The following is a 23,317-nucleotide window of genomic DNA, read 5'->3' as shown; positions in this document are numbered from 1 at the left end:
TCCTCATGACCTTTGTCAAGACTAAATGTGCAACAACTCATACACTCATATTTATATACTGCATATTTCCAGTTTGCAGGTTTGATGACATTAGAAATTTCTGCTTATAGTGGATCAGTCGAGCAGCCAGTATAAAAATATGTTTTGCTGCGTGTTCACAAATGTCTGTGAAACTATGAAACCATTCAAGCCACAGTAGTTGACACAGCTCTGTTTGAGGCATACAGTAGGTAGTGGAATTCTGGTATTCTGGAATTCCACTTCCTATTGGTGGTGTATTTATTTGCCTGTAAACCTTGGAGACTGCTAAATTGACACATTAGCCAGGTATTCAGTGATGCAGCTGACTGAGACACTTGCACCAACAGCCATACTGTATCTCTTGTGAAGTTGCTTATATCAGTCTAATTTCCCATAGCACAGCATAATTATGGAAAGACTCAGTCTGCAGGTTCTTATCAGTTCTCAGGCATTTGGGGACTCACCATTTGTTGAACTATTCCCATTACTTTGGACACAATAGGTCACTCCTACAAATAGATCATATTTATCTCTAGTTCAGTGGGGTACTGTGTATAATAAGTATTTAGAAACATGACATTCTACTAAAATTCACGATATATGCCAGCATATGAAACTCCAGATTCTCCTTGTACAAAATTCAAAATTCCTAAATAGAAAACTTCTGCTGCCTCACTCCTTTTCTGCATGCTGATAGTGTTTCACTGCGATATAAATAGATAAATTTGAGGAAATATTAATAAAAGCCTTAGTGCTATTAATAAATCTGTGATTGATAAGTATTAGAAGTAACTACCTTTTTTCTCAATTCAACAACATTTCCTTACGTTTTTAACGTAACATTTGGCGTTTCGTTTCAAGTCTATTTGCCACAAAACCTAACATTATTATATAAGTATGATCTCTCTTTTTGTAGTCTATACACCAATTAAATTACTAATTAATTTATTTTACTTTTAAAAAATATAAAAAGCTGTAATTTACAACACAACCGAAAAAAAGAAAATAATGGAAATGGGTTTAATATTTCGATACAACGCATGAAGTTCAATGATAGAATATTATTTATGCGTATTCTTGGTGAAGATTTGAATATGGAAGAGCACTTTCCTGGGGGTGAGGGGATGGGGGGGTTAATGACGCAGGTCACGAGTAAAAGAGAAGCCTCCCACGCCTTTTCAAGCAGTAGCTTGTTTTATGTGCCTCCCCCCTGTTTATATCAAAGCAGAAGGAGCCTGCCTGCTGTAGTGAGCAGGAGACCCTCGATGTAAAGCCTTCGGTGGAAGACGACGCAGTTGACTAGTGTCGCGTCTGACTTATTTACTCGCTTAGCACTGATAACATCGGGAAAAACAACAACAATATCCTGCGAAAAATAGGAGTTGCAGCACTTTATCATAATGAAGCTTATGATTCTTGTTTTTCTTGCGGTTTCTTTCTTCGGAGGTAGGAAAGCAGACTTATAGTTCCATTCGTATTAAAACTTCCTTTCGACTTCATGCGTATTGAAAAGGAGTATCGTGCTTTCAGCACCGTGGACAGCAGACCTGATCAAGGGTTATTTTGGAGATGTGGTGCAGCTCGCGTAGATTAGATTCAAAGTTGAAATACCTTTTGTACACCCAAAAAAATGTTATTTAATTTATATATATATGTGTGTGTTTGTTTTGCTTATCACGATTCCATATTAAGCTTGTACCTTTTTACATTTTTACATTTATGGCACTTTTGCTACTGCATGCTGAAGATGGATTGTCTGTATAAGAACAGGATTATATATAGTTTACAAAATGTAGGTTAAACCATACAAAACGTATTACAATAGCACAATCTCTTTCCTTACAGTAGCCGCGGTAGTTACAGAAGCAGTAGCAGAAGCAGTGTCAGTGATAGTGGTATAACCACTTTTAGGGCTATCATAAATGTATAGGTTAATTTTAAACATGTTTTTTAATTTGTGCTTGACAGATATCTCATCTGTGCCTATCGAGAAAGAAAGAAAGAAGGAGGATTTGGTATGATTTCATTCCTCTTAAACTTCATAATCTAAGGAATTCTTAAAAAAACAGGACTTGTACTCCTGCTGCTTAAACAGGAATATATTAAATAACGAATATATTTGTATTTAATTTTAGGTCACTCGTTGCATCGCCGAAGTAATTTCCAACGCACTTTCTAAACCAAACGCTGCTCCTGTCGATCCAGAATGCAAGGAAATTATTAAAACGGGTAAGTTCAGAACAGCTTTGACTCGTTATTTGAAACTTCAGCAATCAAATGAACTTAATTGAATTGAAGTTGTAATGCGAACAAACGTTTTCGATAGCACCTTTTGGACTTGCCAATGTGTGAGAAATTAAGAATGAAATGGAAAATATACTGTATACAGTAAGTGAAAATGAGGACTGTATCAGATCATTTGACCTGGTATGGAGTTTTATTTTGCTGGTGTATATGAACTACTGTAAAATCGGTATAAATTATGTGAATTTATTATGTAGACAGAAAACGAGGAAAGCTGCTTTATTTTATTTTATTGGATTTTCTGAAAGAAATGTCCCATTGATTTAAATGACCCATTGGAAATAAATCTAATGGATATTAAATATTATTATATCATTATATTATTATCAATGAAGGAAGCTTTGAAATATGATTCAAATTTCCTGTTTCCTAAAAAAGTCTGTTGAATTCAATTTGTATTAAAATATTAGTCCTTAAATATTTATATGAGCTGTTTTATATGGATTTATAGAACAAGTATCATACACCAATTGTCTTTATCATTCATTCTTCTGCTGCATTATTATTTTATAGAACCATGTCTTTATACAAATAACTACAGTAGTGTTTAGGAGCAGTGATATGCAGAAATATTAATATGTCCAAAATTCTATGTCTAAAATGGTCTAATTGTATATATCCCAGACAGCTCAAGTCTTGCACTCCAAATGTGAGATACATTTGTACCTTGTCTTGAATTTCCACTGCATTAAATCTCCCAGAGAACTCACACTAGCTTCCAGACAGATTACTGTAATTTGTGTAGTGATCTGCTCTGGATGTGTTACTAACTTTGATATGCACATTGTATTGACTGTATACTATATGTCAATTGCACTAGATGAAGTATAAAATGGTTTTAGCTGGGGCTAGTTGTGTGTTAGCAATTTGATAGAAATCTCACTTACATATCTTATTCTTCATAATAGTCCCATGTTATGTATTTATATACTGTATCTACTCTATTTAAAATCATTAAGTGATTATTAACTGTGACACAAATCTGGTATTATGTATGTGGGCATGACATAGAAATAATAGTAATAGGAAAATGTTGTCTGTAGTCTCCTGGTATCGTCAAAAACATATAATTAAATTATTTCTTTAACAAGCTCAGCTTATCCTTAGTGAACAAGCACTAACAGATTACAGATCATTGTATTCTAAACATCTAAACAGCAAAATAAAACAATTTTTCAAGCAATTCCATTATTTACCCAGTGTTAGGACCTTCTTGACACTACGGTATTCTTTTTGAGTGAGACACATTTCTAAGAAACTATCAATTTAATCAATAATCTATTCGTAACATCAGTTTCTATGGTCTTCTGTACTTTTTCACACATCAACCAGTGCTTTTAGAAAATGAACATCTTTACCCCTCATGGGAGCCTATTATTTAGACTGATATCACTTGGATCATGAGCTGGTCCCAAGTCCAATGACACTTCCAGGCAGCCTTTATCTTCAGTAAGGGTTGCCTACAAGAGTCAGAGGGGGGGGAAACCAGAGTTATAATAATAGTTTGGAAAGTGCTTAAAACAATTTCGCAAGGCTTCTGAGACTCATGTGTTTATGTATTTATAAATAAGGCAAACATTTTAGAATGTAGGCACAAAACCCTAGTATCTTAAAACTGTTGATATGTTTGTATGCTAATCATAGTTAAAATTTCTAAAAACTGCATCTCTAAGACCTTCAAGTAATATTGAATCAAAACATTTTCTTAACACCATAGTGTGCTGTCATTATGAATTATGTCAATTGCTTGCTGCTAAATGAATATCATAATTCAACGTGGTGTCTCTACAAAAGCAGCAGAGGTCACCAAGGGTGTTGTTTATTCTTGGACAGTTTTTTTCATAATGTTCTGAGAAATATTTGGAATTCCAGGGCATGAATGAAAACAATGAGAAATATGATCACTAAACTTGAAAGATATAATAAGATTGTCTGTGCCATTTCCATCTCAGGCATGTATCTACTTCCAATGTAGTATATACAGTACAATAAAATATGAGACCGTATTTTAGCTAAAGAAATTGTGCTGATTTACAAATCAGATGGATGCATAAACCATTAATGTTCATCTAAATTTATTTTGCTTTACATAAAATACATTTTTACTGGTATTCTATTTTGTCTTAGGAATGCTGTTAGACTGAGATGTATTTTCTGTTTCATGCCTCTTTTTCCACATTCATGATATAGTATTGGCAGAATAGTTAAACTGAGGCTGTGTATTACAAGTTATATTGCAATATTCACTCTCACATAAGAGAGAAGTAATTTATGTATCTCCAGTGTTTGTCTCCTATGACTCGGAGCAATGTTCGGACCGTTGTTATGATATTGTCATAAAAGAATACCCTAATTCTAATAGCTGCAAAGAACTCCAAGACTTCATGACTGTTTAAACTGGTGAAGATCTCACTCTCAAATCTCACTTAAAATGTAGTCATGAAGCACAATGCTCACAAACTATATGCTAGAATTGTCTTATTATGAAGTTGTGAGTCCAGACTACAAATGATCCAAATAATCCAGACTACTCTTCTCTCAGCTGAACTTCTACTGGCTTTTATTCTTTCAGACCTCTTCATTACTGTTGTTATACAGTAAATGTTCCTCTTCTTCTTATATAAGTGTATTATAATTGACACCTTAGCATTCTAGTATTATTGTCTCCTTCCAACTTAATTAGGTGACTCTAGCCAGTCAATCCACAATGTTTCACCCCCAGCAATTTAATCATATCAGGCAGGACATCACTTGACCCAGCTACTTGCTCCATCTTTGTCATTCCCTCTTTCCATCTTCTTTTCTATGCTGCCTGCTCTGTGTCAAACCATACAGCATCTTCCAGGCTGTATCTATTCGATTTTTCAGCTCCACATGCAGCTCTAATTTGGAGTCTTGTTTCACTTTCCTTAATGCTTTTTTCACTCTATGAGCTCTTGTGAACTCTTCACTCCTTTGTATTGTTCATTCCAATTCTCTTTCTTGCCTCCGCCTTCTACTTAACCTCCTGTACCTCTTTGTTCTGCCACCACTCATCTCTATTTCTTGGTTTCCCATATGTTCCTCACCCACACACTCCTCATCTACTGCAGTTACACAAACTCTCTGAATATAGTTCCACTCCTCATCTGCTGTGCCTAATGGCCTCCTGCTCCTGCTGAGCTCTTTTAAATGTTATTAAATGATTCACAGCTTTAGTGTTTGCAACACTTCATTGGCTTCTCTTCCAGAATGTTAAAGGATGCTCTTATTTCATTTGTCAAAGTTAAATTTAGAACCGCCTAAAACCTGTGGCTCATCTACTTTTTAGAATTTTTTTTAAAAAATCTAAAAAAAAGTAAACATTTTTTCCCAATACCTTTTAAAAATAAATCTTAAACAAGACATCATAAGGTTAACTATAAGTAAAACTAGTCTAAGTCATGCCAGTAATTCTAAGCCCCTGTTAAGAATTTCAGCACATTTCATACAACCAACTCATTTTATATTTTCTTCAAAGAAGCTCTTTTAATGAAAATTAGTCAAACATAAAAATAACACATATTAAATATTAAATTGATAAATAAGGCCAAAACTTCTGTAGTAGTAAACTGTATCCTAAGCAAAGAGAGCTAACTTTGTGTAAGTTCCATTTTTGATTCACAACAGATTTCCAATTGTGCTAAACATATGACTACTGTATGTAATTTTCCTCCATTCTCTGTTGCTTGGAGACTTACAAAAGGCTTCCTTTATGTGCCCATTTAGGTTCAAAACATGAAATAGCAGAAAAGAAAAGCAATGAAGAGGTTGTTCATTTTGATGGGTTCCATAGTCCAGAGCCTGAAGAGCACTTGCAAACACACCAAGAAGAAGTCAAAGAAGTAGAATCTGAGGAAAAAAGGAGCCTCCATGAGGAAAACCACGAGGAAAAGAACTATGTAACAGGAGACAAAAGAAGTGAGGAAATAGTCAGGAGACAGGAGGAAAACAAGCATCACAATTTCGAGGACAAAAGGCACATTTCAGAGAGTGGAGAAGAAAATGATGATGAAGAATTCTCCAAACGCAGCCACCACAGTTGGCTAGCAGACAAAAAGCACAGAAGTGAGGAGGATTCTCAAGGATTGAGTGAGGAAGACAGTAAAAGCTCTCACTACATGCCGAGTCAAAGGAGTGATGAGGAATATGAGGATGAAAGTGCCCATGAGGCCCACCACCCGAAAAGATCAGAGGAGACAGAAGACAGTGAAGAGAGGGAAAAGCGCCGCTATGGAGGCCACAAGCATTACCACAGAAAGCACAAAAAGAACAGTGATTCCTCCAGGGAAAGAACAAGTGAAGAGTTAGAGGATGAGGAGTTTCACTCAGAGGAGAAAAGGCATTATACAGGGGACGAACACAAGCATTACGAAGAGGAGAAGAAGGATTTAAGGGGTGATGAACACTGGGAAGACCGAAGACATGACTATGCAGAAAGTACACAACATATGACAGAGAAAAGGCACCACTGGGGAGACAATGAAGAGAAGAAGCACAACAGTGAGAAGAGGCAGTCCTCAGAAGAAAGTGTGGAGCAGGAGGAGAAACGCCATCATGGGGCAAAGAGACACCACTCAGAGGAGGTTAAAAGATACCATATCGAAGATAAGAGACCCATGTGGGATGATAGTGAAGAAGAGGTAGATAAACACCACCATGAAGAAAAGAGACACCATTACAAAGATAGCCAAGAGAGCAAAAGATACCATAGCTTTGACAGAAAGCACAGTGGGGAGCAGGAGGAAGATAAACATCACTCTAAATATAAGAGATACCATTCAGAAGAAGCGGGAGTAGAGGAAGAGGAAGAGGAAGAGAAGAGACACCACAGCACTGAGAAAAGACACTTTTTGGAGGAACCAGAAAGAAATAAGAAATACTTGGAAGAAAAAAGACACAGTATAGAGGAGAGTGAGGAAAATGAAAAAATACACCATGGAAACAAGAGAGGATACTTCAAAGACAGCAGAGAAGATAAAAAGCACCATGGGAAAAGACAGTCATCTGAAGAAAGTGAAGAAGAAACACATCACAGACAAGCCAACAACCCCTATGCAGAGGAACGAGACAAGGAGGAGAAAAAACATCTCAAAGAAAAGCCTTTTTTAGATACTAAGGAAAAATGGCATAGTGCAGAAGCAAAGAAAAATGCTGAAGATTTTGAAGATGAGGAAAAACGTTACCTTTCAGAAGAAAGTGAAGAGGAAGATGAACCACAAGGTAGAGAAGAAAAGAGGCACCATTATGAGGACAGCAAAGAAGAAGAATTTAAAAGGCACAATCTTGAAGAGGATAAGGAGCTGAAAGAGTGGCATCAACCATCTGAAAAGAGACATTACATGGAAGAGACAGAGAAAAGGCATCACAGTGAGTATAAAAGACCCCAAAGTGAAGATAAGGAAGAAGACAAAAAAGAACAAACTTTAAGATTTCTTGAGGAGCAGAAACGAAACCAAGAAGAGCAACAGCTTGTGAGCGAGGAAGAAGACAGGTTTGAGAAAAGATCTCCTTGGGAGTACCGTGGATACTATCACCCAGCATGGTGGAAGAGAAGTTATGAGAAAAGAAATGGCCTGAGAGAGGACAGCCTTGAAAATGAAGAAGAAAAACGACATCTGGTAGAGAGGCGTCAGTACCCAGGGACTGAAGAAGATTGGTGGGATAAGAGGCAAGCAGACATGGACTATGGACATCGGGTTTATGAGGAGAAAATGAATTATGCCTTTCCTCATCACTTCCAGGAGAAAAGACCCTATCCAAGTCATAGGATGGATGAACTAGCCAAGTTACTGAACTACAAAAAAGCAGGAGAGCTTCCTGAGCTTTCTGAGGCTGAGGAAGAGAAGAGAAGCCTTCATCAAAGACCTCTCACCCCAGAAGAGGTAACATTATTTAAATTTATTTGACTACTGCTACCACAAAACATATTTCATTAGTATAAAAGTGTAATTGATTTATACATAGGAATTCTGGGTATGATGAAGTATGTAGGAATACGTAGGAATTCTGAGTATGATGACAGTGATTAATTAGCAACAACTCAGTGGTAGGGTGTAAAACAGAAAGAAAATGGAGATTTCAACTTTAAAATAAAAAAAAACATTTCTATAATCTACAGAAAATATAATTAATAAGGGTAATTATTCAATGCCACTAACAATGTTATTACCAGTATTACTAGTTTTAGAACCAAGATGTAATAGGATATTGTCTCATCTATTGTACTGATTTAGTTAAGTAGATACAGTAGGTTTAAGGTAACTAAGTCTATCAAAACCCATTTGATATTGCTCAAGATCAAAAACTTTTCATTGTAGAAATATGAGTTTTTTTCTTCTTTTATGATGCATTCACTAATAGAAGGCACAATTGCTCTTCTGTAGAGAAAATAATTTGTGCACTCATTGGATCTGTACCCGCTACTCTGATTTTTATGACTGAACTTGCAAGTTGGTTAAACAATTGAAGTGCTTAAACCTGGACTGTCAAGCTCTCCCACTGGGCTATCGACTGAATTGAGTACTACGACATTGCACAATATTTGTTACTAAGCTTGCAGCTAGTACCAGCATAAATGCTATAGTTTACTGCATGTAAGTCATTAGTCTTGATTCTGGGACCTCTAGTGTCAGGAAACTGTCTCATGCATAACGTCCCCTTACCATTTCATTTGCCTCTGATTATTTAGTATTTTTGCTACACTTAATATAAGAAATTCATCCAGAACCCAACAATGAAGACTTTACTGAGAAAGTAACAGGGAATCAAGGTGTGAAGTAGCAACACCTGAAACCATGCAACATCCTTATAAAATACTAAACATTTTAAGCACAATTTAACTAAATAAAATTATGAAGATGAAAACCAATCTGTTGTGGCAATTAGTAATGGTGGTGTAGGAATTATCATTTGAAATCTTCTACACAGATATATATAATTCCCATATTGGGAATTCTTTAAGTGGAGCATTTGCCAATATAAAGTTAACTATTCAAGAATAATCAATGTCGAAAAGATAAAAAGAGGAAACAAAAGAATGATGTTGATATATGATAATTCCTTTTGTTGGATTAGTTCTTATTTTGTCAATTCATAAACTGTAGCTTATACTGTATATATATCTGATGTTGTTCACTTACTCAGGGTGTTCCAAAAGGCTCTGTGTTGGGACCTTTACTTTTAAGTGATTACAAGCTGCCTTCTAGTCTATTCTGATGACACTTAGATTTATTTGTATACTAAATCAGATACTGCAGCTGCACTTTCTGCACTTCACAGGTGTCTGTCTGATATGATATGGAAGCAACAGAATGTTCCTATGTTCATTCTTGTCCCTGTTTAGTTTACGGTCATGAGCTTCAAATATCAGCTTTGTAAAATTGCTGACTTAAATGTGCTGTTGCTGACAGTGGTGGAATCAAACTGATGTAAATTAGGAATTATGGTGTCATTTGGACCACGTGTTATCATTTGAAGAGCATCTTCTAGCTTTCTTCCACCTGCATAACATAAATCGGGTAAGACCCTTGCTCTGCATATCTGTCACTGCAATATTGATATAAGGATGTTTAGTTATAGTCCAGCAGCAATTGGGATTGGGATCTGGTGATTTAGTTTTCTTAATCTACGAAAGATGAAGGAGGCTCCATGCCATGGGAAATATAGTGCTTTCATGTGAAACACTGCCTCTGAGAAACTCATTACCCAAACTTATTAGACATTCTGCAATGTTTATAGACCTTTTAGATTTATAGATCTTTTTAATAAGGCATGCTTCAGCTTTCTCCTTACTTCACAAAGGTAATTTGCTGGATTTTTATAACCATTTATTGCTTCTGTTTTGTATTATTATGCATGCCGTTGTCCACTGCTTAGAATTTATTAAAAAGCAACCATGATTAAAATTGTATTATTATTGTCGTTGTTCTGAAAGCAATATTGTTTAGCAATTTGTAATATTGTGGGAGTCAGGCAAAGAGAGCAGGTAGAATGCATTGACTTCTCAGCAGATTATTAAACTGTGGCTCTGAGCCCCATTATTGTAATTAGACCTCAAACTATTTGGCTCCCAGGGACTTGCAGTATTCAACCTTTTGATGGCAGATTGTATCTTTTTTTATTCCATTGGTAGTTCTGTGAAAGAAAGCATTAAATTATAAAACGAGGTTATAAAAATGAAAAGAAGGTGCACAGCTGACTTGTTTGCTCTTTGATCAAAGGATGAGACCTCTAATCCTTTACCATTGGGACCATAAGACAACACACTTTTCATTTCCTTCTTGGAATGTTCCAGTAGGAGTCTCCTATTCAATGACAGTCACACTAATTACAGCATAATTAAGCAGTCTCAGCACATAGACCAAAGAGAAATGTATAATGTACAGTCTATGAGAAATGCTGTGCAATGCAAATGCTGGCTTTGTTCTATAACTGCCTTATTGAGGGGAATCTTTTTAACTCCAACTCCAACAAAACAGGATTTGTAGAAACATTTGGCTTTAGGAATAAAAAAAATCAATTGCTGAACAATACTGAGTTATACAGCAGAGGTTCCCTACTTTGGGTCTTGGGGAATGCTCATTTCAATTTTCCCAATGTTTCACTGAATTCTTAAATTGTTGAACTGGATTCGTAATTGATTTGTAATTTGCAAAATAAGTCACTATGAATTTGATGCATTCATTTGCATCCAACTGGACCTACGCAGGGCAGCGCGGTGTTGCAGTGGTTATGTCAGTGGTTAGCTTTTGGTAGTTGTCAGTGGTTAGCATTGCTGAGTTCAATTCCTGGAATGCTATCTACAGTACATGGAATGTGTATGTTCTCTCCTTTGTTTGTATGGGTTTCTGGTGTGTGCTTCTGTTTCCTCCCACAGTCCAAAGACGTACTAGTAGGTTAATTGGCTTCTGGTAAAACTGCCATTGTTGTGAGTGTATGCATATGTATGTCTGTATGTGCCCAACCTGGAAACTAGAGTTCTGCCAGGGTCTATCCTGCCGTAATCCTGTTGCTAACCATGACAGGCTCAGGCTCCCCTGCGATTATGCAATGGATGAACTGGTTAGAAAATTAACTAATGGACCTGTGTATAGTCAACACAGTGCTCATTGTGAATGTTTTGTTACATTGTCACTTGCACCTGTGTCTGTTCATTATAATTGCCTATTGATAGCTGTTGTATTTTTGACACTCTGGAATAAGAAACAGGCAAAATAAAACAGGCAAAGTAAAAGTCAAAAGTGATTTAGAATTTGGTTGAAAATGAAAACCAGTAAACATGGCAGTCCAATAGTACCAGGTTTGGGAATTACTTAATATTTTAAAATACAGTATAAATAGTATCCCAGTATTTAAAATCTCATAAGAATGAAGTTTTAGTTTGAAATCTATTGCAAATTGATAACTTTAATCAAATTCAAGATAGCTATCCAATAAGATCAGGAATGGGGGTGTCTTTTCAACCCACAGCTGTCCAGTTTACTAGATAATCTAGTCAGATTGTCTTGGGTTACAGCCATAGTTTCTCACAGTTGAGAAAATTAAACGGAAGCTGCTGCATTTGTGCTCGTATGAGGTGGATGGCAAATGTGCAGTATAAGTCATATAACAGCTGCACCATAGATATGCACATTTATGAACACAGCTTTCAATACCATGCTATTGCTCTTATGCAAAATCAGTTTCAAGACACTATATACCTCACTGCAAAGCTTAGACTAGGCATAAGGCATGTTTTAGTCAATTTGAATAATTATTTACTTAACTGGACAACAATGTCATTTTAAGCTTACAAGATCTATATCACATACATTCCCCTATAGTGAAAAATGATATAGGAAAGAAAAAACAGATAACAAATATTTCTGTCTAATTTATTCCAAGGAGAAGGAGCTTGAGAACTTGGCAGCAATGGATCTGGAGCTGCAGAAAATTGCAGAGAAGCTGCATGAAAACCGAAGAGGCTAAGATGAGAAAGCAGAAGAGAGCTCCTGTCAACCTGTGTACTGCTGAACATGAACTAGTGCTGGTTAAAAATGACTTATTAACCTGCAGTGTTATTGTAATTTCCACTTAAGTGAAGAAATGTTGCTTAATTCAAAGAAGCCTTTATAATCCACTTCAATAGTGTTTCAAATACACTGTTGGAGCTATTTGTATTGTGCGGTTTTTATGTTATTTCAAGATAACTGGCATGGGAATTGTTTAGAACAAAATAGATACATTTGACCAAACTGTGTACTGGATATATATATATTATCATTGTTCTGAAATTACATTCTGTTTCTGTTCTTGAGGTATGTTTTTTTTGCATACAATAAAATCCAACTTTCTGGGACCAAATGAATGCTCTATTGTGGCTTTTCTCTTTTCACAGTTAATCTTTGTCTAAATATTTAACTATCACTCATGGAGGGAGTTTTCAGGGCTTGACAGTCATTTATGTGCTGCCATTAAATAAATCAAAAGCAGTTTAAAGTCCCTCTGCTCCTCTGTGCACAACACAATAAAAACTAATGTCAAAAGCACTGCATTTTTAGATTTTTACTTTTTTTGCTTTTCTTCAAGCTGCATCATCATTCAGCTTGTCAGGGCATACCATTGTGGAAAAGTTTCTGTTGTAATCAGTTACAAATCATTAGATTTACTAATATTCACAGATGAGATCAAAAGTTAGACATTACATCTTTTAACAGAGATCTACAGCTAAAATGTTGTTCACCGATCAGCATACTTTATTACCTTTTGTTATTATACCCAATGTTATTATAAATTTCCCTATGGGATTAATAAAGTATTATCTATCTAAAACTATTTTTGGTCATTACCATTTGTATAACTTCCTATAGCTTACTGTAAAGAGATTTTAGCCATACTTTATTGATACCTTAAGTTTTGCTTGTTGAATATTTCACCTTAGCTGGTCCATGCCTTGAACAGTTTTGCCCCATAATCTTTAATTTAAGAAGTCACACATTCATTCAGTTTAGTTTCTTCTCATTCAATTTACCTAATCATGTGGCATGCATATATGCTTGGGTGTGATGGGGTTAATTGCATTATTGTTAGATCAAAGTAGTGACACTATTTTTAAAGCAGTGTCCAAAAAATATACATAGAATGGAAAATTGGTGTATTGTCGATGTATCACATACATCAAAATATGTAGATCCATCACTGAAAGAACACACTTGACAAAGCTTAAGACAAGTCAAATAACCAGTCTTTAAATTCCATAAATTCCATTATGTCACTGGATGCTATAAACACATTACAAATTCAGTATCATACACAGCTACCTTTAGTATTCATCTTTGCCTCACAGAGGTGTGATCTTTGATTCATTTGTCCTGTGCTGGCTTTGTTACACATGTGTGTCCTAAATATGCTCTTTCACTGATGCGATTGTAATGTGTTAAAAGCTAACGGAGGGTGTGCTTGCAATACTGAACAAGGAAACACATAAATGTAACATAATTCAGGATTGATTCATTACAGAAATAAGAAATATAAATATAGTGAAAGAGAAATAAGTCTGGTTGCTTACAAACTGTATTACAAATTTCCAGATTAACAGCCTTGCATATCATATCTTGCATTAAAGTTGGGCATATGTTTTTACTTATTTGAAATTTAATGCTCATAAACAGTTTCAGCTTTACATTATTATTTAAAAAAGCCCTCTATGGGTACACTACCTGTAAGAGCCTGCAGCTTATCAAACCTAAATTTAATCAAAACCCTAGGCAATGGGATCCTTAATTATATTTCTGAATTACATTACAGTTCCCATTTTCTATTATGAGGCACAATGAAAAAGAGCTGAGAAATATCACACAATTCATTTTATTTGCACTACTTTTGAAAAATCGGATGACATTTAAAACACCAAGCCTTCACCACATCCAAGTCTTATACTTATGACAGCTTTTCATAGCCAAGGCAAGTATTGCTTATGGACAATAAAATAATGCTCCATGGATGAGGTGACAGAAGCACATAAGTACTGTATTCTGCCCTTTTATACAATACAGAAGGAAATCATTTTCCACTCAAGTGCAGTGTTAAATGTGGCTGTTTTGTAGCTTCTTTCAGGTTAAATTGGCTCAGAAATGGTAACTCAAAGTCATCAAGGTCAAGGTGAGACAAGTTAAAAAGATGGTCATAACCCTTTTTTCACTACCCAATTACTCAACCTGACCTTCTGTCCCAATATTTTTTCTCATTCAAAATAAATGTTTTGACATTAGAAATTTCTTTAAATTCACCCTAGAGGGTAGAACAGATGTTATTAAAAGTAAAATACGTAGAAGCTGTACTTCTCTCTGTATTCCTAACAATACATGTACATTTAAATTACTCCCTTTATACATACATTGTTCTTGAAAATATAAACAAAAACATTTTTCCACAGTACTTTATTGAAATATATACAGATAGGTCTCTTGGCTAACACCTCATGTTTGCTCTAGTAGAGTTTTTGATTTCTTGCTTGGCACTTACTTTGAAATAAACTTTTAGAAAAAGTTCAGTAATGGTTTTTAGGTAATCATAATTCTAAGCCCACTTTTGAATACAAAAGGCTGAATATAGCTTCACTGCCTCATGATGGAGAGAAGCCACACAAAACAAAGCAAATTTCTAAAAATATTTTTGTTGCATCCTTCAGCACTCCAACACAGTATTTTAAAAGCACCAAAATGATACATGCCTCACTCTCGAAATATTTTTTTTTATATGTCTGAAGAAAAGAGCTGGACATCATGCTTCTGCAGTCAAACATCAGTCTCTTCAAGTTTCTGCCGCTTAGGTGCCGGCTCTTCCACTCTCTGAGGTCCCAAAGATTTGGCAGTATCCATGACAACTGTGGTTCCTGACAAAAGATATCCACCTCCTCCACTCATCAACAGCTTGGGGTGAGTTCTGTTCGGCAAAATCTTCAACATAAAGAAAAATAGTGTCAATAGATTAATGGAACTATGCTCATACGCTACTGCAAGTGGCAGTGTTCTCCAATCACATTTGTTAGAAAAACGCACTCATTTACAACAGGGATGATAAAACACACTTGCTATGGCTGGCCAGATTCGATTAGAAAAATCATCCATACCATAAATGATACTACACACAACCATTACATTGTACTACTCATTGGTGTTTTGAGCTGGCCTTTTTCTACAATAAAGCATCTCTCTAGTAGTTTATCTTTTAATTAACCTTAGGCATAGGGCAAGGTTAAAGGTAAATCGTGTGACAGTGTTCTGAACCAAAAATTCAAAACACTCGATTTACTAAATATTATAAATGACAAAAACAGCAAAAAATTAACTTCCAATTATTACTATCGCTCTTTGGCAAGAGTTTTCTATTGTACAAATGCCGACGTATATTTCTTTGTAAAGATGAATAGAAATCTGACATTTCCCTTCTCTCGAACCACACTATTATTATTTTGTTGATAACATAATTACAAGGCTCTTATTACTATGTCAAAAATTTCCTATCAAGATCATAAAAAAAAGACTTAGTACAGTTTCTGTGTAACCACCAGGAGTTTAGTCACTGAGGTTTCCTCCAAATCTTGAAGAAGAGTGTGTATAGGCCTTGTGGGATCAATTTTTTCCCCACATTGTTTTCATGCAACTTCATGTCCCTGTCTATTCTGATAAGTGACATATCAAACAGGAATACCGCAAATTGACAGAGGTACAGAACTTCAGAGTACTGTGTGTGCAAGACCAATACAGTAACATCACCAAGTGCTCTTGCATTATCAGTGTAGGCCATGCAGGCTCAGACAAGACGTGAATTGAATCCTTATCGATGGCTACGTCTGCAACTGTCAGGTGGGCCAAACCTGGCCTGCAGGATAAATTCTTCTCACCCTTAACTTACACTATTCCTCACAAACTCAGAAACAGATAATGAACCAGAAGAACTAAGGCCAACAATCCCTTAGAATCGTGTTCGTTCCTGGCTATGAGGTCAACTGAGGAGTAGCGTTGCAAGATTTGGGCATTGCGTCTCTGTCTTAGAAAAAGACTGGTAAAGCAAGAAGGGAAAGGGAGGGCCTTATGTGCTAGGCCCTGGACAATTCAGGTGGAAATCCAAAAATTATTCTAAAAGGCCGGAATATTTTAGAGAGTTTATTAGCAAATAAAATGACAAAGCCAAGAAAATACACTGAAAACTACAAATTAATTTAGTACACATTAATACTGCAAACAGCTCAACATATGGCTTCTAAAGGTGTTGAAACAGACAAGAAATTGAACAACCAATTGCCCATCGAGCCTAGCTCACAACATAATCGAGGATACTACATACACCTTTTTCCTCTTGTTGACGAAAGCAAAATTTGGGAAGCTTACCTGATAATGCCTGAGCCAAGTTTCTGACAACCTGAGACTGATCGCTCCACCTTGCTCCCTGAGCTTTGTGTAGCATTCAATTAAAGGCTAAATCCAAAATTTTAAAAGAGAGATTAGTATTAATCGCTTAGGAAGCAAAGATAAAATAAAAGAATAAAAAGAATAGTAAATACCTCTTTATACTGGCAGTATATTACAAAAGGTCGAGACGGAGCCACAAATTTCAATAAAGAAAGGACCACAGGGCACGGATGAAACCTACTGGCTATGATCAACCTGTAGGAAAAGAAGGTAAGAAATGAAAAAAAACTATTTGACAACAACGCATTGCGACTTTGCCAGTTGGCAAACGGTATAACTAATTCAGAACCTAAGGACAAGAACATGACTTTGATAACTTTGAACTTCTGACTCCAAGGTCTGCACTGAGGGAAAGAGCAGAAAGGAACCACTCTTTAAGGGAGGGACCCATTGTTAAAACTGTGGTGTCCACTCCCGAGGTACCACATTCAAACAAGCTCATCGCACTCTTTTCTGTACATTTTGTCAACTTCATCATAAGTGTCAAATACTGACTCAAGGGATGTCCAAGCAGAAAAGTGTAACAATTTTTAACAAGAATCTATCATTATGTCCAATGTAAATTAGTGGAGGCTAGTTCAGGTTAGGAGAAATCAGATTGATTTACACTTTTTCCCCCAGCTTATACAGCCAACATATAGACATTGTAACTGAAGTACAAAAGGGCTCTTCAGAGAATTATCATACAGACTCATACCTCCTGCTTTGAAAACATTAGATGTGTATCCTGGGGCCAGCCGTTCTAGCTCAAACCACACAACTTGGATCAAAAGCATTATTTATAACTGCGACACCCAAGCAAGTGTAGCACCAGCTCAACACTTCCTGAGCGCTTATCAAAAAAGTAACTCCTCAAGTAAGACATGCTGTAAAGTAGTTTTCCTTATTATAATATGAAGGAATCTCCTGTATGTACAACATACCACAATATACTCTGTTATGAATATCTTTATTAACACTTTACACTATTTTAGTTATTCTATAGGGGTGGTGAAGTGGTGTGATGCTATGGACTCCTGCCTCACAACTCTTGGATCCTGGCTTGGATTCCAAAATGGGGTGCCTTCTGCGTACAGTTTGCATATTCTCCCTGCATTTGTAGAGGTTTTCTCACACCTCTCAAATCTGACTGGCTATTCTAAGCTATTCCTTTCTTGCTTGTCCTTTGATTGCACGGCAAGAAAAAACACGAGCTTTCAGTCCTGCTTCACTCAAAATGGCTTCTGGGATAGGCTCTGGTCAGTCATGATCCTCACCAGAACTAGCAGCTATCTTGTAATGGATTCTGTTTATATCTTTTATTCCTTTCTCACTGCCTTCAGAGCCAGTTTATCCACCCACTTTCTAGTTATTCAAAATCTTAATCCCGTTTTTTATATTTTACATTTCCTATCAAAGCAGGGTTATTCCCTTAATTAAGAATCCAATAGTCTGAGCTACTCCAATTGCCTTCGTGTTGTAATTACATCCTAGCAGCCTCCTTATTGTACCATTACAGTCTTATTCACTTGTTTCTACAGTTCCAATAAATAGATAAAATTATTCTTTTTATGATTTACTTATGTGGGCCACCACAATATTTAACGAAGAAAAGGTTGTAAAATATACATTAATCATTTCACTCGGTTTATGAAAAAAAAACATTTATTCCTATGTAAGAAATTGTTTAATGTGCAGCATAGCTGGAAAGAAAAAATATTGTTTGTATGCCCAATAAATGAGCAATAAGGGTGTACAGAATCAATTGTATGCAAAAGAGCTGCAATAAAAAACTGTAACTCACCCATCTGCATTTCTTCCTTCTAACAAAGAGGCAGCAGCCAAAAGTCTCTTTCTTTTTTCTTCAAGTTTAATTTTCTTTTCTTGAACCTAAAAAAAATACAGTGTTTGTGGAACAAGAGCAAACAACCATTTTTAAACCAACGTCAATTTAACACATCCTTAAAAGGCTGATTAGCAGATTATCTGCAAATAGAAGATTTGAAACAGAGAGGGTAATACTTGAGGACCGTGTCAAAACCTATATCACAGTCCATTTTCTAGCACTTGGCAGGTTGCTTCTGAGCAGAAGAAATATCTGTCGAACAAAAAGTCCACAAGTGGTTCAATTTGTATTTTGCAGTTTTTGTTTGAGGTTTTACACTGTAGCTGCCATCAAGCATCATTTAAAAGATTCATCCTTTTAGTATTTTATGACTTTTTCTCTGTGTTAAATTTCAAATGTTATTTGAGGAACAAAGCTTACTCTGAGCTCTCTCTGGTTTTCTCTTTCTGCTTTTGATTTGTCTTCTGGTCCCTCACTGGTAACCACCATAGCTTCTACATCTGGGGTGCTGGGCTCTGCCTCTCTCTCTACTGCTTCGGATACAGTTTTTGGGGGCAACTCTCTCACCCCTGTACTGCTATCTTCCAAACCACTTTTCTCTTCAGATTCCAGGGAGAGAGCTCCAGCCAGTAGGGCATTCACTTTAGCGAGGGGAAACTCATGAAGTGTTTGATAAAAGTGCGCAGGAAAGCCAAAGCTATCTGTAGCAGCTCTGACTGGCCCTCCCCCAGGATACATTTGTATTACTGACCCATAGCCTGCAAAAACACAAGATTATGGCAAAAAGGAATAACATTTATTAGTCAACTATGATATATGACAAAAAAAACAAAACATTTAAAACACCAGCATAACTTTCTTGCAAAAACCCTAGTATCTAATTCAATATCCAAAATCTCAGTACATACAATTAGGAAGAGTCAGTAATATACAGTATTTTAAAGACAGGTGACATCTTTAAAGCTGGAAGACATTGAATATTGAGCACATAATTTTTATTAATAACGTGTTTGTTTCTCATAAGACTGACAGTCAACTCTAAAAGGAGTTGTACAAAATATATCAATCTGTATTTTATGCACATTTCTGATCAGACAATGTGGACATCATACCTCCCATTCTTTCCATGACTGCTCCCAGAACTAGCCCAGCACAAGTATCAAACACTATCACTTTGCTGCCTGCATGGATGTTCCCTAGAGTTAACATCTGTGCCAGAGTGTCATAACGTAAATGGCTACAAGAAAAGAAAAGCAGAAATTCAAAACTAAGCTAAAAAAATCCAAGTCACCCCGATTATAATTCTGAGGCAAACGGTAAAATAAATGACAAACAATATTCCACTATGTAATGTATAAGCTAAAAAACGTACATCATGTAGAAACTGAATTCTCGCAAGTCTTAAAGAACTGACTTGTTATTCTAAAAAAAGAATTCTAAAAATAGTCTTTTTCGTAACAAGAAAAAGACTGCTAAGGAGAACAGTTATAAAAAAAATCAAATTAAGGGAAAACTAGAGTGACACATGACAGTTGTCCTCACTATCCAATGTTTGTTATCCTTTCATACTCATATACTTGATATCCTAATGTGAAACAACTATTTTCCTTTTCAGAACATGCACACATTCAAAACATGATTTTCACTATCTATTCTGTAGATAATTTTAAGCATACTGGTTTGAAAACACTAATTTTTGTTGCAAAGAATATTAGTACTGTGTACTAGAATTAATAACTGAACATTTGAGTATTAATGAATACACAGGTTTATTAATAAGGATAACAGTTTTACAGTTTTTCTTCTTTAAACAAGTTCATAAGTATAACACCTAAAAAACTGCTTTGGTTATTAACTATTATTTTGGTAGACATCAACTTACCATATTTTTCCAGGTTCTCTACCATGATACATCAATGCTAGAATACGAGTAGAAGGCTTCAGAACAGTTATATCACTTTCATACCTGTAAAATAACAATGCTCCTTCATCTATTTTCATTTAACAAATCAAAACAGGCCTTCACCTGGCTGCATACTGTTACTTGTCAAGAGTATGTCTGATGGCGAGATTTAAGTAAGTAAAAAATAATATAGGAGCAAAATATACAAATGTGCTATTATTGACTTCTCAATGTCAATTTGATTTTTAAACTTCACTGACAAAAAAACAATTCTAGGCAAGCAATGATCCAAGTGAAATAAAAGCTGTTAACTTTTAATCCAATATATTTTAGGATTAGACATTTATTCCATCATTTCTAGTAAATTAAGAGAAAGATATGAAAATATTCATAATGGTAATCTTATTCAGTCTTACGTTATATAACTAAGGCTGAAATAACGTCAGGTAGTAAAACTCAGGGGCAAATAGTGTGTAAAATTCTGCATTACTCATATGGATAAAATACATTATTATTACAGTATTTTCCAGCATACAGAAAATATTTCTATACAATCACTTAAAACTGTACCTTCATAATATATAACCTTTGTTTTTTAAAAAAACCTACTTTTTCTTTTTTTTCTTGATGTATTTCTCCTGTGCAAATTCAGTTTTATCTCTGAAAGTTGTGCTGTTTTCTATAAGCTGCTGCACAATCTCCTGAAGGTTGAACAAAAACAAACAACATTGCACAATGTACGTTGCTTATGTGCCAGTCAGATTTGAAAAAACAAAATCAGATAATTTAAGCTCCAAATGTTCCTGCTCCCACTATCCTAATAATATCCACTATTTTTATAGGCAAATATCACACAAGCAAATACTCCTTCACAAGCCTGGAAGATGTAGAGTCTGGATCCCTAGTTTGTCATTTTTATGAACACAACATATTTTTCAACACAGAAGGCTTCACTACACATGACTCTAACAAAATATAATACTCTTTTACATCACACTAAAGAAAATTCAATATCAAACACAACATAACATAATTAAGGATTCAATCACGCAATAGACAACACTGAGCGATGTACCTTTCCCTTTAAGCCTTGCTCTTTTAAAGTTTCAATATCATCTCTGGTAAGTTTCTGGGATCTTCCATCATCCACTATATTTCTGTTGTCCATCCCTGCTTCCTTGGTCTCTGTAAATAAAATCACAAATTAAGGGTGGATCACGAGATACATCAAAACTCTGTTCAATATGGTCAGGATTTCACCCTTTTCTTTTCCAAAGTATGATTGTATTCTAAGCTTTGATCACTGAAGTGTTCCTTATTACACATGCATGCATATTCCTTTGTGTTCACCAGGTTCCTAAACAAAATAATTCTGCAGGAGTTTAGCATCTATGTCAGTGGTGAGTCATAACCTGAATTTATTTGATCCTTAAATTACACTGATAAAAATCTGGATTTTAAAAATATCGAGTACAGCGCTACTTATTTGTCAAGGACTAAGAATGGAAGCAATCACCTTATAGGACTGGAATATGCAATATACATAAATGACATACTTAATGCCAACTAACATAAATTAAATGGGTATCTTGACTCATCCAGTGAGCTCTAAACATGATTTTACTTGGCAAACTGGATAGAACTGTATCATATACAATACCAATACCATATATGGTACCACTGTACTATATACAATGTGGAACATTAGTTTAGATAGATAAGACTATTGATCCCGAAGGGAAACTGAGTTTCAGCATAAGGGAGGTAACAAAAGTCCCTCAATGCACACTATTAAAGAAAAGTTTGGGGGCACATACATACAAAGCGTCTACATATCATAACATATGTTGTAATACCTTGAGGATTTTCTTCATGTTTCACTTTTCTTGGCTGAAGAGTTCCACCAGAAGCAACTTCAAAATTAGTTCCATACAATTCACCAATAGCGTTATCAAGGAAGAACCACTGCTTTTCAAAAATTATTTTCCTGTATCAAGAAAGTCAACATAAAGTTAAGCAAAGGCATAAAATAAACAATAGACAGACATATTATGACAAAACAGCAAATGAGGCATTGATTCAATACCATACCTAAGGTTTATTTCTACGTGTGTTCTAAATTTTGTTTGCAATCCAGACTGAGAAAAGGCGAGCATAGCAAAATAATGCTTAGGAAAATATATAAAGGTTTATTTTTAACATTAGGGTTAGGAGGCGAAATGATGCAATAAGGCAACGCTTCCTAAATATCGACGTCGACACACAATAGCTCAATCATTATATAAGGTATGAGCGTAACACATTCCTAAAACAGGGACGCTCTGATATTTGAAACCGTTTCTAAAATACTGGATATCAAATATGAATTGCGGTAATAGAAAAAAAAATATTTATAACTTCGCATGATAGTAAAATAGAAAGGTAATAAGCAAGAATGTAGATAAAACCACATTGTATTACGAGTTACACAAGGGATAAGCATTTGAATTGGATCAAACAGACGATTGTTACCTCTTTTTTTGTACTTGTACTGCTTTAAAAACATCTTCTCGTTTCAGCACAACGTAATCGCCTTCTTTAATTGTCCACTGAGCATTAACAGCTTCCCCATTTTCCTCCATCGCCAAGAAACTCCACAATTCAGCGATGTAATGATGCTAAATATTTTTTTTGAAGCTTGGGACTCCTTCTTGCTTGCCTTGCTAAGACACTTACCCACGTGTGTGAGTACTTCCTCTCGAATTAAGGAAAAGTAAACAGCCACAGATAAGCAACACATACAGGCATATTAAC

At 35.5% G+C, this 23,317-nt stretch overlaps 2 protein-coding genes across 2 annotated transcripts; one reads left to right on the top strand and one right to left on the bottom strand.

Moving 5' to 3' along the window:
• The first annotated feature begins 1,226 nt into the window (after positions 1-1,226).
• On the top strand, positions 1,227-12,687 carry chgb (chromogranin B). Its single transcript, XM_088625598.1, has 5 exons — positions 1,227-1,467; positions 1,990-2,036; positions 2,157-2,250; positions 6,073-8,228; positions 12,229-12,687. The coding sequence occupies exons 1-5, from the start codon at positions 1,422-1,424 to the stop codon at positions 12,310-12,312; spliced, it is 2,427 nt and encodes an 808-aa protein (XP_088481724.1). The 5' UTR covers positions 1,227-1,421; the 3' UTR covers positions 12,313-12,687.
• A 1,487-nt stretch (positions 12,688-14,174) lies between these two features.
• On the bottom strand, positions 14,175-23,277 carry trmt6 (tRNA methyltransferase 6 non-catalytic subunit). The gene is made up of 11 exons (XM_088625601.1): positions 23,036-23,277; positions 22,381-22,511; positions 21,600-21,709; positions 21,134-21,225; positions 20,504-20,587; positions 19,734-19,858; positions 19,042-19,379; positions 18,580-18,665; positions 16,889-16,991; positions 16,716-16,802; positions 14,175-15,281 (listed from the first exon to the last, which is right to left on the bottom strand). Exons 1-11 carry the CDS (start codon positions 23,143-23,145, stop codon positions 15,120-15,122), a joined length of 1,428 nt encoding a protein of 475 aa, XP_088481727.1. The 5' UTR covers positions 23,146-23,277; the 3' UTR covers positions 14,175-15,119.
• Positions 23,278-23,317: the final 40 nt, after the last annotated feature.

The sequence above is a fragment of the Lepisosteus platostomus genome, chromosome 3 (genome assembly GCF_059453375.1).
Source record: "Lepisosteus platostomus isolate fLepPlt1 chromosome 3, fLepPlt1.hap1, whole genome shotgun sequence".
NCBI classification, from domain to species: domain Eukaryota; kingdom Metazoa; phylum Chordata; class Actinopteri; order Semionotiformes; family Lepisosteidae; genus Lepisosteus; species Lepisosteus platostomus.
The sequence above is the reverse complement of the archived record's forward strand: the minus strand, read 5'-3'. Positions and strand labels throughout refer to the sequence as shown.